Raw genomic sequence first — 21,382 nt, 5'->3', positions numbered from 1 at the left:
TAGGATTATTCAGGCCTATGACCTAGCTTTCCAAATCAGCTCGGCTCTATTTTGAGTGTTCATGTCTGGGCAATGGGTAATTCTTAGATATATTTCCATATCTATTAGCTCAAATAAAACTCTTGTCTGTGCTGCAAAAATTATTGGAATGATAGCTCAGAACACAAAAAAGCTTTTCCCAAAGCTAAAGCCGTTGTCATTATTTTATCTGATGATGCCATCTCTCTGTCTGCCCCCCCCCCGTCCCCCGTCCCCCTGCAACTGGTTTCCCTTTCAGTAGTGAGAGGTGGATTGTTTCCTGTCAACACGATATGGTTTGTCACCATCATTCCGCTTCATGAAGTTTTCTCAGTCTGCGTGTGCTCCCTCTGATGCTTCAGATCTCAGAGGTGACCATACTGCCATCCTCCAGTGCCTCGTTCAAGCAGAGATGGTTATGACAAATGGTAACTTGTGGTTTTAGCGTGCCATCTATCTGCTTCCTGTTGTGCAGTTCTGTACACACATACCTCTGTATTTATGCTTCATTTTGCATTTATTCATAATTTCCTTCATGTATTTACATTGTAAGTTGTTCAGGGCAAGGTCCACATTTTTATTCTTGATAATATACAAACTTAGAATGGGATCTTTGAGTATGGCTCTGAGGTCTTACAGAAATAAATTATTTTTGTGTAGTTATTCTAACAGTCACTTTTCTATGAAATACATACAGGTGGATGAATAAGTAGTTTTTTGTGAGAGTTCAGACCAACATATGAAAAAAATGATAAGATATGATCACAAAGCCCTCTCCTTCCTAATCAAAAACACTGGTTAAGCCTTCAAGAACTCCATGACTGTGAGTGCAATCAATCCCAGCATTTAAGCTCAGATTGATTATATTGACAGCTTAAAATACATATTTAGCATGAGATCATTTATATCAAACACAACTTTTTGATAACTCATAACTGCTTCAACAGGAAATAAGAACTGCTGATTAAAAATAGACGGACATTATGTCTGGACTGTTCTGTCTAGAGTTTTTTGTTGTGTTTTGTTTTTAACTTTTTCAATAATATTTTTGAATGCTCCCAGGACTAAGTATTTGTTGCTTAATGCCATGATTTTTTTTCTCTTACATCTTATGGAAAAAAATAATACTTTATAAATTCTTGAGTTATTTTGGTTGAAATTTTGCTGCAATTTTCATAGGTGTAAGATCTCTGTCAAATAGAAAATACCTGGTAAATGGCAAAATATGCCCCAAAATTGAGTAAATATTTAGTTAGCCTTTCAAAACTATATTCCTCTGGTATCATCTCCGTGTTAGATTTTTTGGAAGATAAATATTGAGTTTTACTGTTTGATTAATTTGACCAAGATCTGCAATTCAATCTAATTGTAGACTTTTGTTTAGAGTTAGAAGTATCTTGACTATAGACCAATGGAGCGATAACCTGAAACAGTAGCTCTCTCTGAAATAGCACGTGTTTACTGGTACTTTGTGGAAGAAAAGAAAAAAACAGACTTGTGGGACTACCTTTCCTCCCCCCACCCCAGACAGATCAGATCAGTATTAAAGGTTGGCTTGGTTTTTTTACTCAGAACACCGAGAAGAAAAAAGGTAAGAAACCAAGGAGTATGTCTTGCATGGTTGACAGTGTATGGATTGTAATTGGGACAGTAAATACAAAGAAATTAACAGTAATGTGTCTAATAATTATTAGTAAATTGGAGAACATGCTTGAATGAGGTACTTCAGGAAAATAAGTGATTCTGTCAGTAATGCTGTTCTTCTTTTCTTGGTCTTTTCCGTAGCGTCTCATTTACGTAACTTCTCAGAGTTCTCGGTTAGCTGCCAGTATTGAACTGAAACATTTCTCGGAACACTCCAGGAAAAGTTAGTGATCGTTGTCCCCATGCAAGAGAGGTGGGAAAAGCAGAGCATTGAAACAACTGGTCTGACTTCCTTTAGTAAAGAAGAAACGTGGTTATTTTCTGGTCGATTTCAGTAAGCTTTGGCTTCCAGTGTAAGGCCCAGACCGGGCACTTCCCATTGCCATGGGCACTGAACTCCAGTTACGGATCTTAGTCTGAGAAAAGTATCCAAGACTTCAGTGAGTCAGAGACAAATGAGCATATCTCAAAAGGCATTGACTTGCCAACAGGTATCCAAATAAAAGGAAAAAAAGAGCAGTGCAAATTCTGTCTCTCTCATATCCTGTCTGCTTGATTCCCCAGTTCTCTCTCCATCTGTGCTGTAGGGCTAGATGCCGGTTTTCACGATTGAATCGTACTTCCATGAGCCACAGTCCAGTCCTGCTAATAACTGTGTGTTGCCTGGGGCATAGACTCACAAACGAGGTAGCAGAGAGAAACGAAGGTGTTACCTTGCCATGTGATACTTGCTAATGTGTGATAACTGCTAATCTGCACAGTTGTATACTGCCCTAAATGCAGAAGAGTTCCTCTTTTGGCTGAAACATCAAGTTACTGTTCAAGGATGTTATGAAAGTAAACATACTACCTTCTCTTCAACCTCTGCCCCTTACTGTCCCCAAATGAAAGTTTCTGTTCTCTATTTGTTGCTTGGTGGCTCTTCCTAATCTCTCCTAACCATGAAGCTCAGTGGTCTCCTATGGGTGGGTGGTCGTTACTTCTGCCCCAGCTGGCTTCTCCACAAATTCTAGAACAGTCCGCAGGTGACCTTCAAAAATACATGGCATCTCTTGTTCGATAGTTGCCTTGGAGAGTACATCCAAACAGCTGCCAGTTAAAGGATTGGTACAGTTGCTTGTGCAACATTGATTTATCCTTGTTGCGCTTACGTGAATTGAAACGTTATAATTCTATCATCTGGCACCATCTTTTTCTGTAGAACCCCTGCCTCCTGCAGTGAATGGTGCTCTCGGAATCACACTGAATGTCAGAGGTTGGAAGGGACCTCCGGAGATCATCTAGTCCAACCCCCTGCTAAAGCATGGCCTTACCCATAGCTCTTGTTTGTGCTCATAATTTCTTCCGCTGTCTCTGCCCCCTCTCTGGTTTTTACTGAGTAGCTTCCAAAATTGAATGTAGAGCTGTTGAATTTCCAGTGGTCTTTCCATATGATTCCTTTATTAAAAAGTGAGGAAATGTGGAGAAAAAACAGTGCTAGTAAGAGTACTATGAAGGAGAATCAAGTGAGCCGGCCAAGCTGAGAAAGGCAGAACTTCTGTGAAATAATGTAAAGATTTATCAGCCTTCAGAGAAGTAGATCACAAGATTTGAAACCAGCTTATTGTTGTTTGCTTTTTGGTGTGACTCTCGTATCTGCATCTGTTCCTGGGGATAGATTTATGACTTCTCATAATGTGTGAATAGATTACTTCCATGATGTATGCTCATACCATTTCTCATTTTGCTCTCTGTATTAAAACAGCAGGATGTGAATTTAAATCCTAGGTCATATGCAGAGTACTACTATTTTTTTAATTATGAGTTTGGCAGTCTCTTTGTGATCCCTTTGGAGCATCGTGCAATGTTGCAAAACTGGTAGCCGTCATTCTTGCTGCTTTATAATTTGCACAGGGGAATAACTTCCTCCCCCACCTCGCCCCGAGCTCTATTTTGTTCCTTATATGCCCTTCTCTACTAGGTGAGGCTGGGCAATATTAAACTGGTGTAATTTATCTGTTCTGCCACTTTCTGCTTCTCCAGGCATTTCAAATTAGAATGGATGAGTATTTGTGTGTGTGTAAAAAACCTAATAAAAGTTAGTATGTTAGCTATTTGAAAGGAGGAAGGCATTAGTGATCTTTTTTAAAAGCAGAAGTAGTATCATTATGCATTATATAATAACAAATAATAAAGTAGAAGTAATACTGTTATACATTATGTGAAATTGTGACTGGGTCAAACTGTGCCTTCATTATTAAGGTCCTAGTTATCTGCTCTGTGTTATATCATCACCTCTTACGCTGATGATACTTTTTTTTTTTGCTACTTTAGTTCAGGTGTGTGTCTGCTTTTGTTTGAGGGTAGATAATCCATAGCAGAGAAACTTTAGCAGTGGCTGATGATTGTGGAGAACAATGCAGTTTTGTAAGTAACCCATTTCTCTAAAATTATATAGCTTTATGGTATTTTAAGTATCATCTTACTGTAGAAGGCAATTCCTGCTTTTAGAGTTCTGCGGGTGTTTATAGATTATTCAAGTTTTTTGTCATTCTGGCAGTTGGAAGGTGGAAATGCATGCAGCCCCATTCTTTGACAGAGAGGGAATGCTAACCTGGTCTGTTGAGGCTCCATCTAAGGGGACAGAGAGAGGTGATTCTGCTCTGTTCTGGGAAGTCTGGTCTGAAATCAGCAGCACTCATGGGCAGGGCATCTCCCACCCTCCAGTCCCGGAGGTGTGGGGCTGGGGGCATGGCAGCAGCAAGCTGGAGATTGGCTTGAACCATGTCATCAACTTGCACTCTAATTTAGGTGCTCTGAATCACCTCTGGAAGACCCTACTTATGTCTGATAATTATGCTGGAAGCTTAAGGAAGCTGTCTGTCTAAATTATGTACCTAAAGTTAGATCCAGTAAGTACCCCCCACTGATAGTCAGATCCTTCCTGCTGTTTTTTTTTCTAACTGATACAGACCCTTTAAAGCACTGATTTATGCAGTTGAATGGGGTGATTGTTGACTTGCAATTTGATATTCAGTGCAAGTTTAAACGTTATACTGTTATTAAATTATCTAAAATACCCTACTTTAATATGAGAGGGGTATTTTTTAGAATCGGTGGCTTTTCTGTTTTGCTTTTTAGTTCCAAATTTTTGGAAGCAAAAGTATAAGCTGGGAATTTACCTAAAAATACTAAGCATAATTAAAATTCCCCTTCCCTGAGATCATCGTCTGTGTTTATTTGGGCAAACAGTAGCTTTAAAGCTTATATAAATGTTTATATATATGTATATGCATTTATATATAAAAATGTTTATCTTCTAAAATGCTACTTGAATTTAAGGATCACAAGTAACCTGGTAAACATGTTAGAACTTGTTCTCTTATTCCATATATACATACTACATGTAAACTCTATTTAAAAATGTTTCAAAACCACTTCTTTAAGAGTTAATAAGTATTCCTGGTTTTCTACAAATGCATTTTAGGGGCACATTAATCCATGGCTTCTGGTTTGCCCACCTCATTTACTATTTCAGTTAAGCTGTTTATAACAGACCAATTGTAAGTTGGGTGATTTGATTTCAGCATTGCATTAATCATTGTCATTTTACTTTGATCAGTAATTTGTTTCAATTGGATTTAATAATTTTAAAGTCTTAAAATGTGTTTACATTGCTACGGTTGTAAGTCCTACATAGGTCTAATGCCATTGCCCTGTTTTGAAGTGGACATCATTTGGATTTTGGATTTGGTGGCAGTTGGGGAGCAGAAAAGCCTGCAAACGATCCAGTGCTTAAGTTGGGCTACAGAGAAACTTGTGACAGCATGCACTCTTATTTGTATTACACCGTGTAGAGCAAATATGTACCAGCATGACTGATGACCCCATTTAATCATTGTTCTAATTACTATGATGGATTATATCTTCACAGGCACAGTTAGTTGACCTGAAGTCTGAACTGACAGAAACGCAGGCAGAGAAAGCAGTATTGGAAAAGGAAGTGCATGATCAGCTTTTGCAACTCCATGCTGTTCAACTCCAGCTACATGCCAAAACTGGTCAGAGTATCGATTCTGGGACTATTAAGGCAAAACTGGTGAGTATGGTGGCTTCAATGGAGGATTATTTTATACTTTTCCCTCTCCTGGCTGAAGTTCTTCCTTGGAAGGTGCAAACAAGCTGGTTACAAATTTTCACTTTGAAAATGTTAGAGGGTATTAAGTTTTTCTTTTTTAAGTAACATATACAGTTGGCTGTTAGTAACCATTAAAAATAAGATAGATAACATCATAATAATGAATAAGAATTTAAGAAGTTGCTTCTATATAAGATGGTTTTTACTGGTTTCTTAAAGTAGAATAAGAAAGTATTTTGGTGGTTTATAAAGCTTTTCTGGAGACAGAAGTTGCAAAAGGTAATAGTTTCCAATGTACAAATACAACCAAATCTTTACATATCTTAAAAAAGCCTAAAATGAGGTAAGTCTGTTGTTTTTATTGTAGTTGCACTCTGATGAGAGTAAGAATGGGATTGTTTTGTCATACAGAGATGCGACACAAAGTGGCATTGCAGTCCTCTCTCTGTTGTCATTCCTTCTCTTAAAGAGTGCTGCAGATGCATCTACGGCGCTATCTATTGCTATATGCAGTAATCTGTCATAAAAGAACTTAATAAACCACCACTGATAATTTTGTACAATATGTTTTCTAGAAACTTAGACCTTTACAAAACCCACCAAAGGTTAACAGTAATTAATCTGTGCAATTAGTTGGCATGGACTGATAACCAGAGTGTAGTCTGCCTTGTTACTAGGCTATCACTGAATAACAGGAGTAACCCAAATTCTTCTCTTTTCAGATCCAAAATCTGTAATTGAATTAGAGCTATATTCCTAGGTCTACATACTTGCATATTCAGTGGAAGAGTAACAGTTTCTGGATTGTCTGCACATAATTTATTATGTATTGAATTGTAGCTTAAGCGTGATGAAGATTCTTCAGAGCTGTTAATACTTTTTATGGCCCTGTCAATAAGCATTAGTTAAATATCACCAGCATTTTGTGTTAGGTGTGGGGTTAGATGTAGCAATTTTTTTAAAGTCAACACATCACTGCAAGTGATTTCGGTCCCTAAATTTTATTGTTGAGGCTTAACTTCTGAGTGACATAGAGAATAATACTTTTAACCTTATTGTTTCTCCTTTCCTTGTTATAAACAATTTCTGAAGATATATTAAATCTCCATGCTATTGTCGGCAGTCTTTTTCCTACAGGTGGCAATAAATACATTTTACTTATGTTGTTCCATATTTTAACAGTGTCGAAATTGAATTTTTTAACAGCCTAGACTGATATTCTCTCCTTAATTCCAGTTAGTTCCTCCTTTTTTATAAACATCAGGGCTGATCTTTTGAGTTTGGTTTACTTTGCCATTAGAGATTTCATAGTTCTAATGGAGAGAAACTCGCTTTTCAACTGTTCTAGGTATAGAAAGCTATAAAGGCCTGGGCAGCTTGAACAAGCAAAACTCAAGCTGCTTAAATGACAATAAAATGGCAAGTCTGAGTTTTAGGTAAATAAAAACTGATGCTGACCTTCTGGCAGTCAGAAAGCCTCTGAGGGCAAAGAGGGACTGTGTCAACATAATGTGCAATGAGGAAATAAAGTTCTGTACGAGCCAATTCCTGCTTTCTTTGTTAATGACAACCACTCTTCTTTTGTATGTAGACTCGCCATAAATATATAGTCTGCAAACTGTAAAATTGTACATAGTGGTGAACTAAGACATTTTTAAATGTTTCAGATTGCTAAGCAATTGATAATATTACGTGGCTTAGGCTGAATCCCTTCTTAGGAGTGGTGTATCTGCTTAGTCTAGGCACAGTAACTCTTACAAGAAAGAGTATGAAGTTGCCTAGTGGAATTTTTTTTCTTGAGTTTTGCAGTTGATACATCTTTTTTGCTACTTCTGTCTGTCCTTTATGTGCCTCTTGCATTACCTATTTTGTTATTCTTTCTTGAAAGGAAAAAAAACACCCCTATAATCTGTATAACAGGTGTTGTATTACAGAATGTATTTTCTGTGATACTTTCAAAAGTGCTTTCATGCATTTCACATTATCTTGCTACTCTTTATTAGATTCTTGGTATTTTAGGAGAAAGTATTGTTTTTGATACTACAGTAAGTTTAAAATTTTTAGTAAGATTTTTAATAACTTTCACTGCAAAATACCAAAATTGCTGCTAAGTACAGTTATAGCAATGTGCTTGTTCTTTATGCCTTCTAATGAAATACACAATCTGCTGGTAAATTTCTTTTGGAATAAGTCATTTATGTTGTTGCATTTTCTTGAACTTTGTATTGCCTGTTTCTCTAATTATGGAACTCTTTTCTTCTGTCTTAAGTCTGTCCTTTCTGTGGATGAAATGGTAAGTATGCTGATTGCCTTTTTTATGTTTAAGCAGTGCTTTTGTTTTGTGCAACAACTTCTATATGTTGGCCTCAGAAACTGGCAAAACATCTGGCTTTTTCCTTTTCCCTGTCTGTTGGCAAGATGCTGTATAAAGAATTTTCTTTGCATTTTAGTTTTCCTTTTCTAGTTTTGCTGCCCTCTTTTCTAAGTCTGTGTGTGTTTTATTTTTGTTACAGCTAATTTGGGGTGATATCTGACAAACTGATATTCTGAAAGGTTGTTCTGGCAGTACTCAAAAATTTTTAAGGTGTTATACAATTTCTAAAGCATAAACACTGTACACATCTATCAGTGTAATATTAAGTATTTTATATATTGTATTTTTAAAAAAAAAATCCTGTGAACTTTTCCTTGTTTTCCCTTTTCTTAGTTCTCTTTATGGGCATAATTTAATATGATTTACTGGCTTGTGTAACAGCCCAAAGCATATAAACTCAATAATGCATAGATAAGAAGAAAAAGTGATGCAAAGTTAACTTTTATCTTTTGGTCTTCACAGTGATAGACTTGAAAGGTTTTTAAACAGCTTTTTTTATGTTATATACCTCATTATCATTGCTCAGTATTCGCTCTTTGAAAAAGCCACAGGATAGCTGGTAACTGTAAGCTTTGATCTCCAGCATTGCAGCTGCATTTTTGGTTTGGTGTTTTTTATATTACCAACAGAAAATACAGTTTTTTCTGTTTTGCAGAACCTATGCAATACTATTAACACTAGAAAGCATGAAATAATTCTGTAACTTCCTCAATTTTTTTAAAGCTTTTTGGAGACTTACCACATCTCATGACAGTCGGTCAAAAAAAGATACATTCCTTCAGTACATATTCAGGTATTCTGTATTGCAGCCCTTTTCTTTGTGGTGATCAGTTGGAGACTGGTGTAGTGTTAAGAATGGCTTCTGGGTGTAATTTTCCACCTCAGTCACAGAGTAATAGTCATAGTAATGGAGAAAATAGAGAAAAAAACCCCAATTCTATGAGATGATATGGATTCCTCGTATTTTAGATATAACATTTAAAATACATGACTGAAAAGTGTCTAATTAAAATGATGAATCAAAGTCAGAGAAAATAAATGGAAAATTTCAGTCTTGATGAGAGTTTTTAAGATGTCTACTTCATATAAATACAGTAAAGTGTGGTACATGGAATTTGTTAGGGTAAGCAAATATCTTGGATTACTTAGTGATTCACTTTTCTGGGGAGGTTGGAATTCTTCTCCCAAGGTGTATTTCAGATACATCAAGGAAATCATACATCCCTAAAGCTTTTTTCTGAATAGAAAACAGGGCTGGTACATTCTAACAAATTATTGGTAAAGATATTATGAATTCTTAGTTTATGACTTTTTATTCAGTAAATAAATCATAAAAATATCCAGTGAGGGAGAAAGTGGAGGTTTAGGTGTGAATAATATACCTTCCTATGTCTGTCAAATTCTAGCCGTGGTCTTTTTATATTTGTCAAATAAAAGATGTTCTAAGAGTGAGTATGTAGACAAACGGGGGGGCCATACTACTCGGAACAGTATCGGCAATATGTATGTAGCTAACATACAGTTAGGAACACTGTACCTGTATACAGACTCTCCAGCTACTGTAAATTGAGTGCTATGTCTGATCTGTGACCCTTCTTACAGCTAAAGTGTGTGGCAGAGGCAATGCAGCATGTTGGCACTCTTGAATTCTTGTAATTGCCCTTTGGCTAACTGGCAGTAGATGTGGATTAAAATAGCCCAAGACCATTGTGATAATAGAGAGAACTGGTATAATTTTAGAAACTCCTGTTCTTCAAATGTAGATTAGTCAAAATTCTTGATTTAGGAGTAATCCTGCAGTTCAGAGAGAGATTTGCTGAAGAGTCATCTCACAAGACAGCCCCCAACTCAGAGCCCAGAGACCAGAAGAGGCTTTGTGTGACAGGTTTTCTAAGGTGCATGTGGAGTCAAACCTGATCTGAAACTGGGCCAGCATGGGAATTACAGGAAGTGGAATGCCAACAATTTTAAGCAGTCTTTGTGCCGCTCCTGAGCAGTATGCTAGGCAATTCCTAGCCAGTATATATATATACGTGTAACGTACTCCATTCATTTAACCTGATGCAAATACTTAACAGATGAAGGAGATAGTAGAGTCCATCAAGGCCATCAAATTCGGAGTTGACTTTCTGACAAATTGCTATAAATGCCTATTGTGAAAATACCTCTCTTTGGAAGGACCAACCTTGCTTAACATCTCAAATGTGGTAACACCAGCCATGATCATGGTTTTATATCCAGGCTTGGAATAGTGTATAAGCATATTCACAGTTTGGTAACAGATTTGTCTTGCCAATTCTGTAAAATTCCGTTTCTGTCCTATTGCTCCTTTAGTAGCACCTCCTGGTTTTATCTGTTTAATAATGTAACTGGTACAAGTACAAAGAATACTTCTAAGGTACTCTAAATATCTTAAAAAATATGTTACGGTGAACTTACTTTTATTGCTATTTCAGTTGACAGACATTTTTAAAAGGGAACAGTAATAGACCCTGTGTGTCTACTGTTTTTCTGGTTTGCAGTGGTTTCTGTTCCCCCACTTTGTAAGAGGGATATAAAAAAGATATAAAATACACGTCTTAAAGTAAATTTTGTAGAATAGCAGTCCTTACTGAGCATATTAATTCCTTTTACTCCAGTACTCTGGGTATTAGAAAAGATAATGACTACGCATTTTCTGTACATTTGAGATGGACCACTATGGAAGTAATTTGTATTTCCAGAATTCCTTTTTTTGGGGGGAGCCAGAAAAAAAAAAAAAGGGAAGGTACATTTTTTTAGAGTAGTTTTGTGTGGTTTGTTGTTTTGGTTTTGGGGGTTTTTTGTTTTAACAAAGGTATTTTGCACTAACTTCTCTTTTGTCAGGGTAGGCATTTCATGTGTAGAATCTCTGGCTTTATTTTTGTGGTTTTCAGAGTCTGATCTGGAAATGTCCTTGGCTGGACACTTCTTGGTTGTTTGCATGAAAATAATACAATTTTGAGGTTATACAGACTTAAAGAACATTTCCTTGACATCTGGTCATATTAAAAAATATAGTAAAAAAGTTAAAGAATATTATCGAATTGAAATATTTAGTGATTTTCATTTTTAAAATAATCTGCTCTCTCATTGTATGAATCTTCTGTCTGAGCACCAGAAAAAGTAAGGGTGATATTCAGGCTCCTTAAATTTGCCACCTGTGTGTGACAGGGAGAAGCACTCTGCTAGTTTCAGTCCTTGGACTTTGAATCAGTGTATGCATTTTGTGCTAAGGAGTTGTAAGCTGGATAAAAATCATGTCAGGAGCACAAAGTTGAATGCAAGGCCTCCTCTCCCCGGAGGGGAGTACGCAAACGGCTAGCTGCAGTGCTAGAGTCCCTGCTTTCATTTTTTTCCTGCATGCACGTCCTGTACACGGGAGAGTTACCTCACATTGTGTGTGCAGAAACAGTAATAACTCTCTCATTATTAACTTCGATAAAAACTTTCAAAAAAATTTTTTTTAAAGGAGAGAGAACTTGAAGCTAACAAGAAAGAAAAAGTAAAAGAAGCTCAGCTGGAAGCTGAGGTGAAGTTGCTGAGGAAGGAAAATGAAGCTCTTCGTCGACACATAGCTGTGCTTCAGGCTGAGGTTTATGGAGCAAGATTGGCAGCCAAGTATTTAGATAAGGAACTAGCTGGAAGGTATGTAAAGTCAATCTGTGTCCCTTAGCATGAGATGGTTTTTATTGTTTTCTTCCTTTGCCTTCCCAGAGGCAGGTCTAAAGTTAGCACTGAGTAGGAAAAGTCTCACATTTGCAGTTATTTGAACAAAAGAAACAACAAATGCCTGCAGTTACTGCACTTGCAGTAGTTGCTGCCTGACTGTGCTGTAGCCAGATGAAGTGTATGAGTTGTATGATGCGTTGTATTTTCAGTTGTAATACAGTGTATTGTTTTACTTTCTTTGTCATTATGTAGGGTCCAGCAGATTCAGTTACTGGGCCGAGATATGAAGGGACCTGCTCATGACAAGCTCTGGAATCAGCTTGAAGCAGAAATACACCTTCACCGTCACAAAACCGTTATTAGAGCTTGTCGAGGTCGGAATGATCTAAAACGACCAATGCAAGCACCACCAGGACATGTAAGTTGAAAAGACGAGCCATTCCTCCATAATTTCCAGCATTTGTGGAAAATAGATACAAGTTATTTATTCATTTTTGTGATGATTTTCGCTTCAGTATGGTGTTCTTTCAAATATCACTTCTAAATATGTAATTCTTTGGTATGCTGAAGGACAGTTCCATGCTGAATAGCATGTCCCCTTAAATGACTGTGAAAGATGATACAATTCCTTTGACTTACCTAGGAACACTCAGTCCTTTTGAAAACTGAGCCTCTGCTATGTGTGTGTATAAATGTGAATTTAACAGCATAATTTTGTTACCTAGGTTTCAAAGTGTGGAGCTAACTTACAAAAAAAGAACAACAACATTTTTAGCATTAGATTGAACTGTAATTTTTTAATTTTTTTTTAAAGGCCAGATAAAGTGACACTTTATAAAAGAATTGATTTTTTTTTTTTCTCCTCCAAAAGGTACTTTTTAAAATAAAACCTTTAAAAGGCATTTCACTGTGGATAACCTTGGTATAACTCACCCAACTTGGCACATGATGTAGTCCCTTATATTTTTAATAAGCGGCTGATTTCCTTCTTTTGAAGTTAAGTTCTGTGTTGTGCATCCCTCAGCACTGAAATAATTGAAGTAATTATTCTCATTAGGAGTGCATAGTGAGGAATCTTTTCTGATTTCATACTCTGCCTGTGAAGGGGCCCTGTAAGTTTGTCCTGCCTGGAGCTAGTTTACAACTCTGTTGCTGGCATACTGCCTGTATACAATTGAAAAAACCCAAAATGCATCACTTTTTGGTTCACACACTTACGTTTATGCTATGTTTGTTTTTTATCAAACTAGGATCCTGATGCCTTAAAGAAGAGTCAAGGTGTTGGTCCCATCAGAAAAGTTTTGCTAGTTAAAGAAGACCATGAAGGACTAGGAATTTCAATCACAGTAAATACTTACATTTATTTTTCCGTGACACAGAAGAAGTAATTTAAATTTGTATTTGTACTTCTGCAAAATATGTGGATCAGTGAATGTATTGTTAGCACATACGAAAAAAAGCATACGCAAATCCATAGCTGTGGTCATAGAACTTGAAGACTCATTTTGATAGATTAAGAAATTGATAACTGCTTCTTTATGTAAAACTTACGATTTCAACTTATGTTTGGGGTTTAGACACTTTAGCACATTAGCCAGTGGTGAATTTCAGGCGTGGAATTCTGTGGAAGAGCAGAAACAATCTTGAGAACTAACTTCCAAAGCTTAGCTGTTGTGTTTGTAACTTTTTTTTTGTTAAAGTGTTGGTATTAGCATCTCACACCTAACAAAAGCTGTATTAACTTCTTACAACACATTTTGAAAATTCTGGCTATTATACTTTTATTCTAAATATGAACATTGTTTCTTGCAAGTCGATACGGTTCCTGATGTGTTTTTTTTTAATGAGGTTTTGATGTTGGTCTTATCAGCTTGTATATGATTTTTATACTTTTGTTATTACTCAGAATTGTCTCCTCTGACTCTTTGAGTATATATTTGAAATATGTCCATTCTTTTGTGGGGAGAAGAATTGAGGGAAGCATCTTGTGCATTCTTTTTAAGCATTCTTCTTGTATGAAGCAAGCTTTCTAATTTTCTATAATAATAAGCACTTTAAGAGGAATTACCAGAATGTTGATTTTATGCTAACGGACATCTCTGTTAATTAAAACCTACCTTTTTTTTTTTTTTTTTTTAATAGGGCGGGAAGGAGCATGGTGTTCCAATACTGATCTCTGAAATCCATCCTGGACAACCTGCTGATCGATGTGGGGGACTGCATGTTGGTGATGCTATTTTGGCAGTAAATGGAGTTAATCTGAGAGATGCAAAACATAAAGAAGCTGTAACTATTCTTTCCCAACAGGTTAGTTGGGACCTGTTATCCATAGGCACATTTAAGTGCTTCCTGTGTTCTGCGTATTGAATTATCTTGAATTTTAATGTTTTCTGTTAAGCACAGTGTTATGCTAAGCTACAGTGATTCCTGAAGCTATATCACTTTACACTTAATCCTCTTATGTCTTGCAATTTAAGGAGAAAAATGCTGGGTCAGTGCTAGTTCAGTTAAACCCCTGTATTGGCTAATGGTTCTTCCGTAAGGTGATGGAAAACAGCTTGTTACGTTGCCCCACAGAAATAATATAGTGACATAAGTTTTATTCTTTTATGACTGGACAGCTCCAGCCAAACAATGTTTATCGTATTCTTTGTGGTCTAGAATCTTCTTCCTGCCTTGCTTCCCATTTTCAGACAGTTAACAAGTGCACTTAATTTATCAGAAAACTTGCATTTCAGACGGTAACTTCTAATGAGTATTGACAGATAATGAAGAAATTCAGGTAACTTTGATAAATCTTAGCTATAGAGCTGTACTTCTTTAGTCAGTAAAAACTTTATTCAGATACATATCCAAAATACTAAACACAACTGTAAATGTGTTTACAACAGTAATCTGTATTTGTTTTAGTAACCTAGCTTATCTGGGTAATCCTATTATGTAGCTGTGCAGCAGTAAGTAAACTTGTAATTTTTGTTGCATTTTAGAGAGGCGAGATTGAATTTGAAGTAGTGTATGTTGCTCCAGAAGTTGATTCAGATGATGAAAATGTAGAGTATGAGGATGAGAGTGGACACCGTTACCGTTTATATCTTGATGAATTGGAAGAAGGTGCAAATTCAAATTCTAACAGGAAAGATGCAAATGTGGATGTCAAACCCTCGCAAGGTAAACCTTCTGAAATGCATTACATGCAGTTTAATTCTGAAGTCTCAATATGCAAACCAATTTCTGGAAAACACTGTTTTTGTATTCATTGTAAAATTAATCTGCTGTTAATTCAATTAACCTACTAGTAGGCTGTCAGCTCTTTTGGTTGGTCCCTTACTTACTGGCCTGGTTTACTTAGATACAACTGAATTAACTGAATCAATTTGTGGGGCTTTTTTTGTGATCGCCTTTTCCCAAAGGTTGAAATTCAAATTTATTCTTATCTTTTCCTGACTCTGGTCTAGGAGTAGTTAATTCCCTTTAACACTGTACGTTGTTGGCTTCTTCAAACACCTTTTTTTTTAGATCAGAGAGGTATAGAAACAGTTCCTGTTTGCCTGTTATAGTATGTTCTGCTAAAACCCTATTAGGTCTTATTTTAGTAGTCATTTCAGCACACTTTCCAGTTTCTGAAATAAGGCTCACTGGTCTGTCCTTCCAAAGATTACTTCTCTTCCTTAAACAAAATTTCTTTTTAACTTGCAGCGTTTGATAAGAAACCAAGTATTGATGGACATGAAAACGGAGACCTGGGGAATTCAGTTGAAGCTGCGCTAGAAGACACTGTACCCAAATTAGCCCGTTCTGCTGAGTCTTTATCCTAAACACAAACAAACAAAAAATCAACTGGACAGATCCTATCTTTGGGAACAATTGATAATCAATATTGACTGCTCCAAGTTGCATATACTAGCGTAGGTAGTAAAAGGATGATTAAACATCAAAGGGAACTGTATTACCGTTGCCTGGAAAAAAGGCGGTTACCTCAGGGCTTCATTGTGAGCAGTTCTAAATGTGGAAAACTGTCTTTTGCGTGACACGCAGTAGTTATCTAACACATGGCATGTGAAACAAATTTTCTTTTAATAATAAGCACCAAAGCATGGGATTTCTAAAAAGGCTAACCTCAATACATTCAACTTTTAATCTCACTGATGTCCCCAAGGAAGTAGAATAAGATGTGGCCAGCTTTGTTTTGACCCTTTGATGTTTTAAAGGGACAACTGATGTTCAGTTTGGTGTGAAACAAGCTTTAACTCTAGAAGCATGGGTGCGGAGGGGGATTGTACCATTGCATCCATGAGTTTTGTACTTAAGATTTTTGAACGGTAACTTTTAAAAGAAAGCGCTTTTTTTTTATTTCTCAGAATAGTAAAAACCAGAGCTTTTATTTGAGCAAAGACCATCAAAACCCAAATGGGACAGTGGAGTACTTGCTAATCGTGATCTTTCAGCCCATGATCATTTTATGAGCAGGTTTTTTGGCATTGTTGTTTTAATGAATTCACTGCCAATTGTTCCATTTGAAACTTGCTCCAAAAGTATTTAAACAGAGTATTATGGGGTTTTAAAAGCAAAATTAGTTTAAAAAACACTCACAATTATGTGGGCCCTTTGGGTTTTTTTTCTGAGCATCATCGATTTAGCGTTCGTTCTTGAATGGATGTGGTTACTGCTAATGCGGAGTCGTTTGGGTTGGTCATCATTAGTTTGACTTTATGAAATGCTGAGTGCTTTTGATGGGTACTGAACATATTCATTTCACATTAAAATAATCTTTAAAGAAGTGAAAGTTGAGTGCACAGTACTTTACAGGAGGTGCTCAGAGTCGTATGGTGTCTGGCCCTATCTGTGTTATGGCAGTCTTATTAACCTATAATTGTCTTACTGTTGAAACAAAATGTTACTTCTTTTGTAAGAGCAGTGTATCTTAAAATAGCTTTTAATTGGTGTACATCTAAAGGCCCGTGGCATGGCTGCAAATGGGAACGTTGAGGACAGTTTCTTGGCCTGTTTCTCATACTCCATTTGTAGATCTTTTGGTGGAGTGCCGCACTCCCCACGTGCAAACTCTACATTGTAATCACATCTATTATTTCAGCATGCAGTGCTGGCTCTCCTGTTCACTGCTCTGCAGGCTGTTGAACTGTAATGTGAAAAGATAAGGTTTTATACATTGAGAGAGGAACTAATGTGAAAAGACATCTTTGCAAGTGTTACTGTGTAGGATGTACATACATAAGAAAAAACCTCAAAGGCCTTTAGAGTAACATCAACTAATCTTATGTTCTAAATTGTGATGTAGAACAACACAGTTACTTGTCTCTCCTAGGAGCACTATATATATATGTTTATAGAAAAAGCCTAAAAATGTATATACTTTATTCAAAGATTTTGCTATTTATAAATCCCTTAACTTTGCTATTTACATGAGTCGTGTGTGTGCGTGTGCGCATGAGTTCCACTTCCTCGGTGGAATAACATTATTTGGTTTGGTTTTTTATAGTAGTCCTTGTCATACAGCATACTGTTGAAGGTTTTTAAAATAGTCAAAGATGTACAGTTTTCACCAAACAGAAACTAGTATTTAGAAATAAAGCTGTGTGAAGGAGAAACAGGTCCCCAGGCATGTTTCTTTTTCTGAAGCTTCAGAAACTTGAGGACAGGTTGGCAACGTGTTAGCAGATAAATACACTGCCATAACTTTGCATCCAGATTCATCTTTTTCCCACAGTTACGTGTGCAGAGCAGAGTGCGCTCTGAGACTGTCTGTGGCCTGGACACTCCATGTCCTTTCTGTCAGAGGGGAGAGTTCAAAGCCAAGTAGTGATCTTCTCGTCTTTGAAAATCACCGCTGTATGAAATCTTGCTGCAGTTGTAAGAAGTGAGGCTCATCCAACGAGTCTAGTAACTTTTAAAAAAGGCATTAAATTTGCCTGTACAGTTTCCCTTTATTTGAGGGAAAGGTGAAATTTTTAATTTATTTGTTCTTCCGTACTTCTTGGCACATCTTATTTTCCACTTAATGCTTTCAGTCAGTTTTAGCCTGAAGTGGGAGGATGTTTCTAGAGTTATTTTCCTAACATTCCTTGTCCACCAGTTTTTCACGATACTGTGTTCTTTTCTTCATCTTCTGGAAGTTGCTGGACCCTTTCTCTGCTCTTACCTTGTCTATTTTTAACCTATATATGAGATCAACAGAAGGAACAATTGCTTGAGGAAAATGACTTGGAGTAGACAAATCAGGTAGCAGTAAATTATCACCAGATTTCCTTTCCTGCAGTTTTTATAATCTTTGTTTAGAAAGCCCTGGATGGGAGGATTTTGCGCAGACACTAGTCTGTCTCCATGTACTCCATACTTCCTACCAGCTGATTTAACATACCTGTTTATTGTAGTCATACTGAGATGCTTAGATACTAATATTTAAACTGAGTAAAGTTTTGCAAGTTGGGATTTCCAGATTCAGTAGACAAATGTGTGTTCTCCCCTTTGTCAGTAACTGGAAGACTCAGTCCTGCTGATTCCCAGAGGTTGAATGAATTAGACTTGGAAGAATTTCTGAGGAAAGTCAATATTCAGACTTCATTTTTATTTTTTAAAGTGTAAAACAGTTTACTTGTGTGTATATATATTTTTACTTAAAAAAATAAAATAATATTCTAAAGAGAATTTTGTGGGGGTTTTTTGTTTTTTTGGTTTTTTTTTTAGTAGATAATTCCTTGTCTATTAAAAAAAAAAAGTCTGCAGTGAGACAATTGTATTTTAAGCTAACGGTGGACAGTGTTTGTTGGTGTCCGGGACCAATGTTAGTTAAGAGCATGTAAGTTAAGGAAAGTGCTTTATGGCAATAAATTTAACTCTGATCAAAGGCTGTATGTAGTATTTCCTTTGTAGAAGTGTATTCTTGGCAATGAAGAGGGTTTGTATCTGTCTTGATATATGTTAATCCACAGTTGTATCAAACAAAATTCAGGTATTTATTGTATCTGTCCAAACTTTTATTACATCATGGATTAATCTCATTTCTATAGCAGATAGAACATTTTGCAACAAATGTATACATCTAGTTAAGCTGAATATATTTTTATTAGCCTGTAAATAAATATACTCTTCTGCATTGCAGTGATTTCTCCACCTAATTCAGACTGGTATTTAACTTTCTTCTGCTTTTATATATAAAATACAGACACCTAACCCTCTGTGTGATCTTCTTCTGTTAAGCACGTGGTTCACACCTGGCCAAAAAGCTAATATATGAGGAAAACCAAAAATACATAACATGAAACTTGACACTAACCTAGCTTGGCCAGCAATGGTTAATAACCAAGTACATTTTTAAAAAGATAGGGTTATAGGACATGTCTCAAATTTCATTATTTGAGATGCATTTTCTGCTGAATGTTTTTCAATAAGCAAAAAAAAAAATAAAGGAAATAGTTGCAGTGTCTGGCTGTATAATAATACCATAAATATTCTGAAGCCTTTGGCTAAGAAAAGCTATAAAGACCCAAACCTCTCAAAGGATTAAGCCATTTGGGTAAAATCGGGGAAACTGCTGGTTTTCTTTTTTGTTTGTTTGTTTGTTTTCCATGTATTGGGAATAACAGGTATCTTCTGACTTCACCACTGAAGTTACAAAACACTTATCTGTAAGATACAATTTTTAGTCCTGATAGTGAAGTTCAGACTAAGTGTCTGTTTCATGGTTTAATTTTTTTTTGAATCATCTCTCACCTATACTTGAGTAGTCTTGCCCTAAAGCATCAAGTTCATCTGGATGAACAGAGAGCTCAGATGAAAGGCAATGGTACGGTAACTGTGGTAGCAGTATAATTATGGTAGCACTTAAGGATTTGTTGAGAAAGTCTAAGTAGAGAGTAGAAGACGGAGGGTAGGAACCATCTCAATAGACAGGGCTGAGTCACGCTGGGTGAAATGCACATTTTATATATATATATATATATGCACCATTGGTGAGGGCTAGAGCTGCAAGTATTTATTTTTTAGCTCTGTAATTTAGGAGGGTTTAGATATGGGTGACTTCGACAGATGGAAGGAAGAGGGAAATGAGAGAACACTTAACACTTGGCTTAGCTGTCAAGAAGCAAGCAGAGGATTAGAGGCAGCTATGAACAAAGATTGAAAAGGATGGAAAGAGGAGAAAACAAAAAATTTCTTTGTCAGCTGGGGTCAAGGAATTTCAGAATTTCTTTGTGCCCCAGTGCCCAACTGAAGGACCTCAGAGGCTGCTCCCAGTGACCACAGTCACTGAGTGGTCCTTGGCATTTTTTTTCCAGAGATCCGCACATGACAGAAAAGACGAGAAGCACATCCTGACTCAGGATATGCGTAAGGAGACCATTTTTGCTGGCTAAAACCTCAGCTCAACAACCTGAGAAGAAGGTTACCTAAAATATTTCAAGCTTGCCTTTTGTCCTGAGTGTGTCTTTTCCAATACGATGCGATTTCCAGTTCTTCAAAGACTAGAATTTTCACAGTTGGAAGGGAACCCAGGAGCTGAGAAGCAGCAGATGTGCTGGGTTCGAAAGAAAACTACTCAGCTCCTTTTGGTTTTTCTTTTCTCAGCAAGGCAGTTCTTGCTGCTTATGCTTCAGAGTAGCCTTGCCTTACCTGCGTTTGCCTGGTGTACCCCTGCCACAGAGGTGCTTCGGTGTCTGTGCCTGTGGGGGACAAACAGGGCTTACAGGCCAAATGGCTGAACAAGGCCAAGCAGTATTTTTCAAGGATTTTTCCCTTTTTAAGAGAAAATTGAAGTCACTTGGGTAAAATTTCCACACACTTTACAAGTGTTTAATTCAATCAGCTCTCAAAATTATTTGGTGTCTCTGTCAGCCTTTTCTGCTTGGTGTGCTGAGCGTTGTTTCTCCCAGCTGTACCGAAGGGAAGCATCAGAGCCGCCAGTGTTTTGAAGGGTCTGCAGAAGGATGCTCTTCCAGTCCCCTGTGAGAGGTATGTTAGAAGTCCATTGATCCCTAAAAAGGAATCCAGGAAACCTGGTTGAAATGGTGCTGGTTTTTCCTTTGGAACTTTCTACTGGAGATACGTTTCCCTCATTAAGTATTTGGCACTCTCTATTTCTTCAAATTTCCTTTGTGAAATGCAAAAGCCCTGCTCCTCTGAAGTCCCCAGCATCCCCTCCAGTTGTGGGGCAGTCAGTGCTTTGCTGCCTGGTTTTCCATGGCTGGGTCTCAAGACAGGAGGTTGGGAAAATGTAAAAACAAGTCAAGCAAAAGGCATTCACAGGCATGTTTTGATTGCCCGTAGCGCTGGAAGTCAGGGTTGCTTGGGAGACATCTGGTAACTTTTCTGTTGAATTGCAATTGTTAATAAATAGATTGGTAAATCTCCATAAGCCTTGTTGATTAAATCTTAATTTTCCTATTAACCGTCTAAATGTTTGCATGGCTATTACTTCTGTAAAATGGAATAAAACAACAACATGAAAAAACTTTCATCTAATGATATTTTATTTGCTGTTGTCCAAGTGTTTATGTTTATTATCAATTTGTCTAGGGGAATGAAAG

The 21,382-nt window shown here is 36.9% G+C and overlaps 1 protein-coding gene across 3 annotated transcripts; it reads left to right on the top strand.

Annotated features, from left to right (window-relative positions):
- The first annotated feature begins 277 nt into the window (after window positions 1-277).
- On the top strand, window positions 278-18,448 carry GOPC (golgi associated PDZ and coiled-coil motif containing). Of its 3 annotated transcripts, XM_035900688.1 has the most exons (9): window positions 278-446; window positions 1,804-2,153; window positions 5,576-5,740; window positions 11,644-11,819; window positions 12,096-12,261; window positions 13,094-13,189; window positions 13,986-14,150; window positions 14,831-15,011; window positions 15,540-18,448. In XM_035900688.1, exons 2-9 carry the CDS (start codon window positions 2,118-2,120, stop codon window positions 15,656-15,658), a joined length of 1,104 nt encoding a protein of 367 aa, XP_035756581.1. In that variant the 5' UTR covers window positions 278-446; window positions 1,804-2,117; the 3' UTR covers window positions 15,659-18,448. The 3 variants fall into 3 exon arrangements, with proteins under 3 accessions (XP_035756581.1, XP_035756583.1, XP_035756582.1); XM_035900690.1 differs by lacking the exon at window positions 1,804-2,153; XM_035900689.1 differs by lacking the exons at window positions 278-446; window positions 1,804-2,153 and adding an exon at window positions 4,453-4,553.
- The last annotated feature ends 2,934 nt before the right edge of the window (window positions 18,449-21,382 follow it).

The sequence above is a fragment of the Egretta garzetta genome, unplaced genomic scaffold (genome assembly GCF_000687185.1).
Source record: "Egretta garzetta isolate BGI_Z169 unplaced genomic scaffold, ASM68718v1 scaffold18, whole genome shotgun sequence".
Classification (NCBI taxonomy): Eukaryota; Metazoa; Chordata; class Aves; order Pelecaniformes; family Ardeidae; genus Egretta; species Egretta garzetta.
The sequence above is the reverse complement of the archived record's forward strand: the minus strand, read 5'-3'. Positions and strand labels throughout refer to the sequence as shown.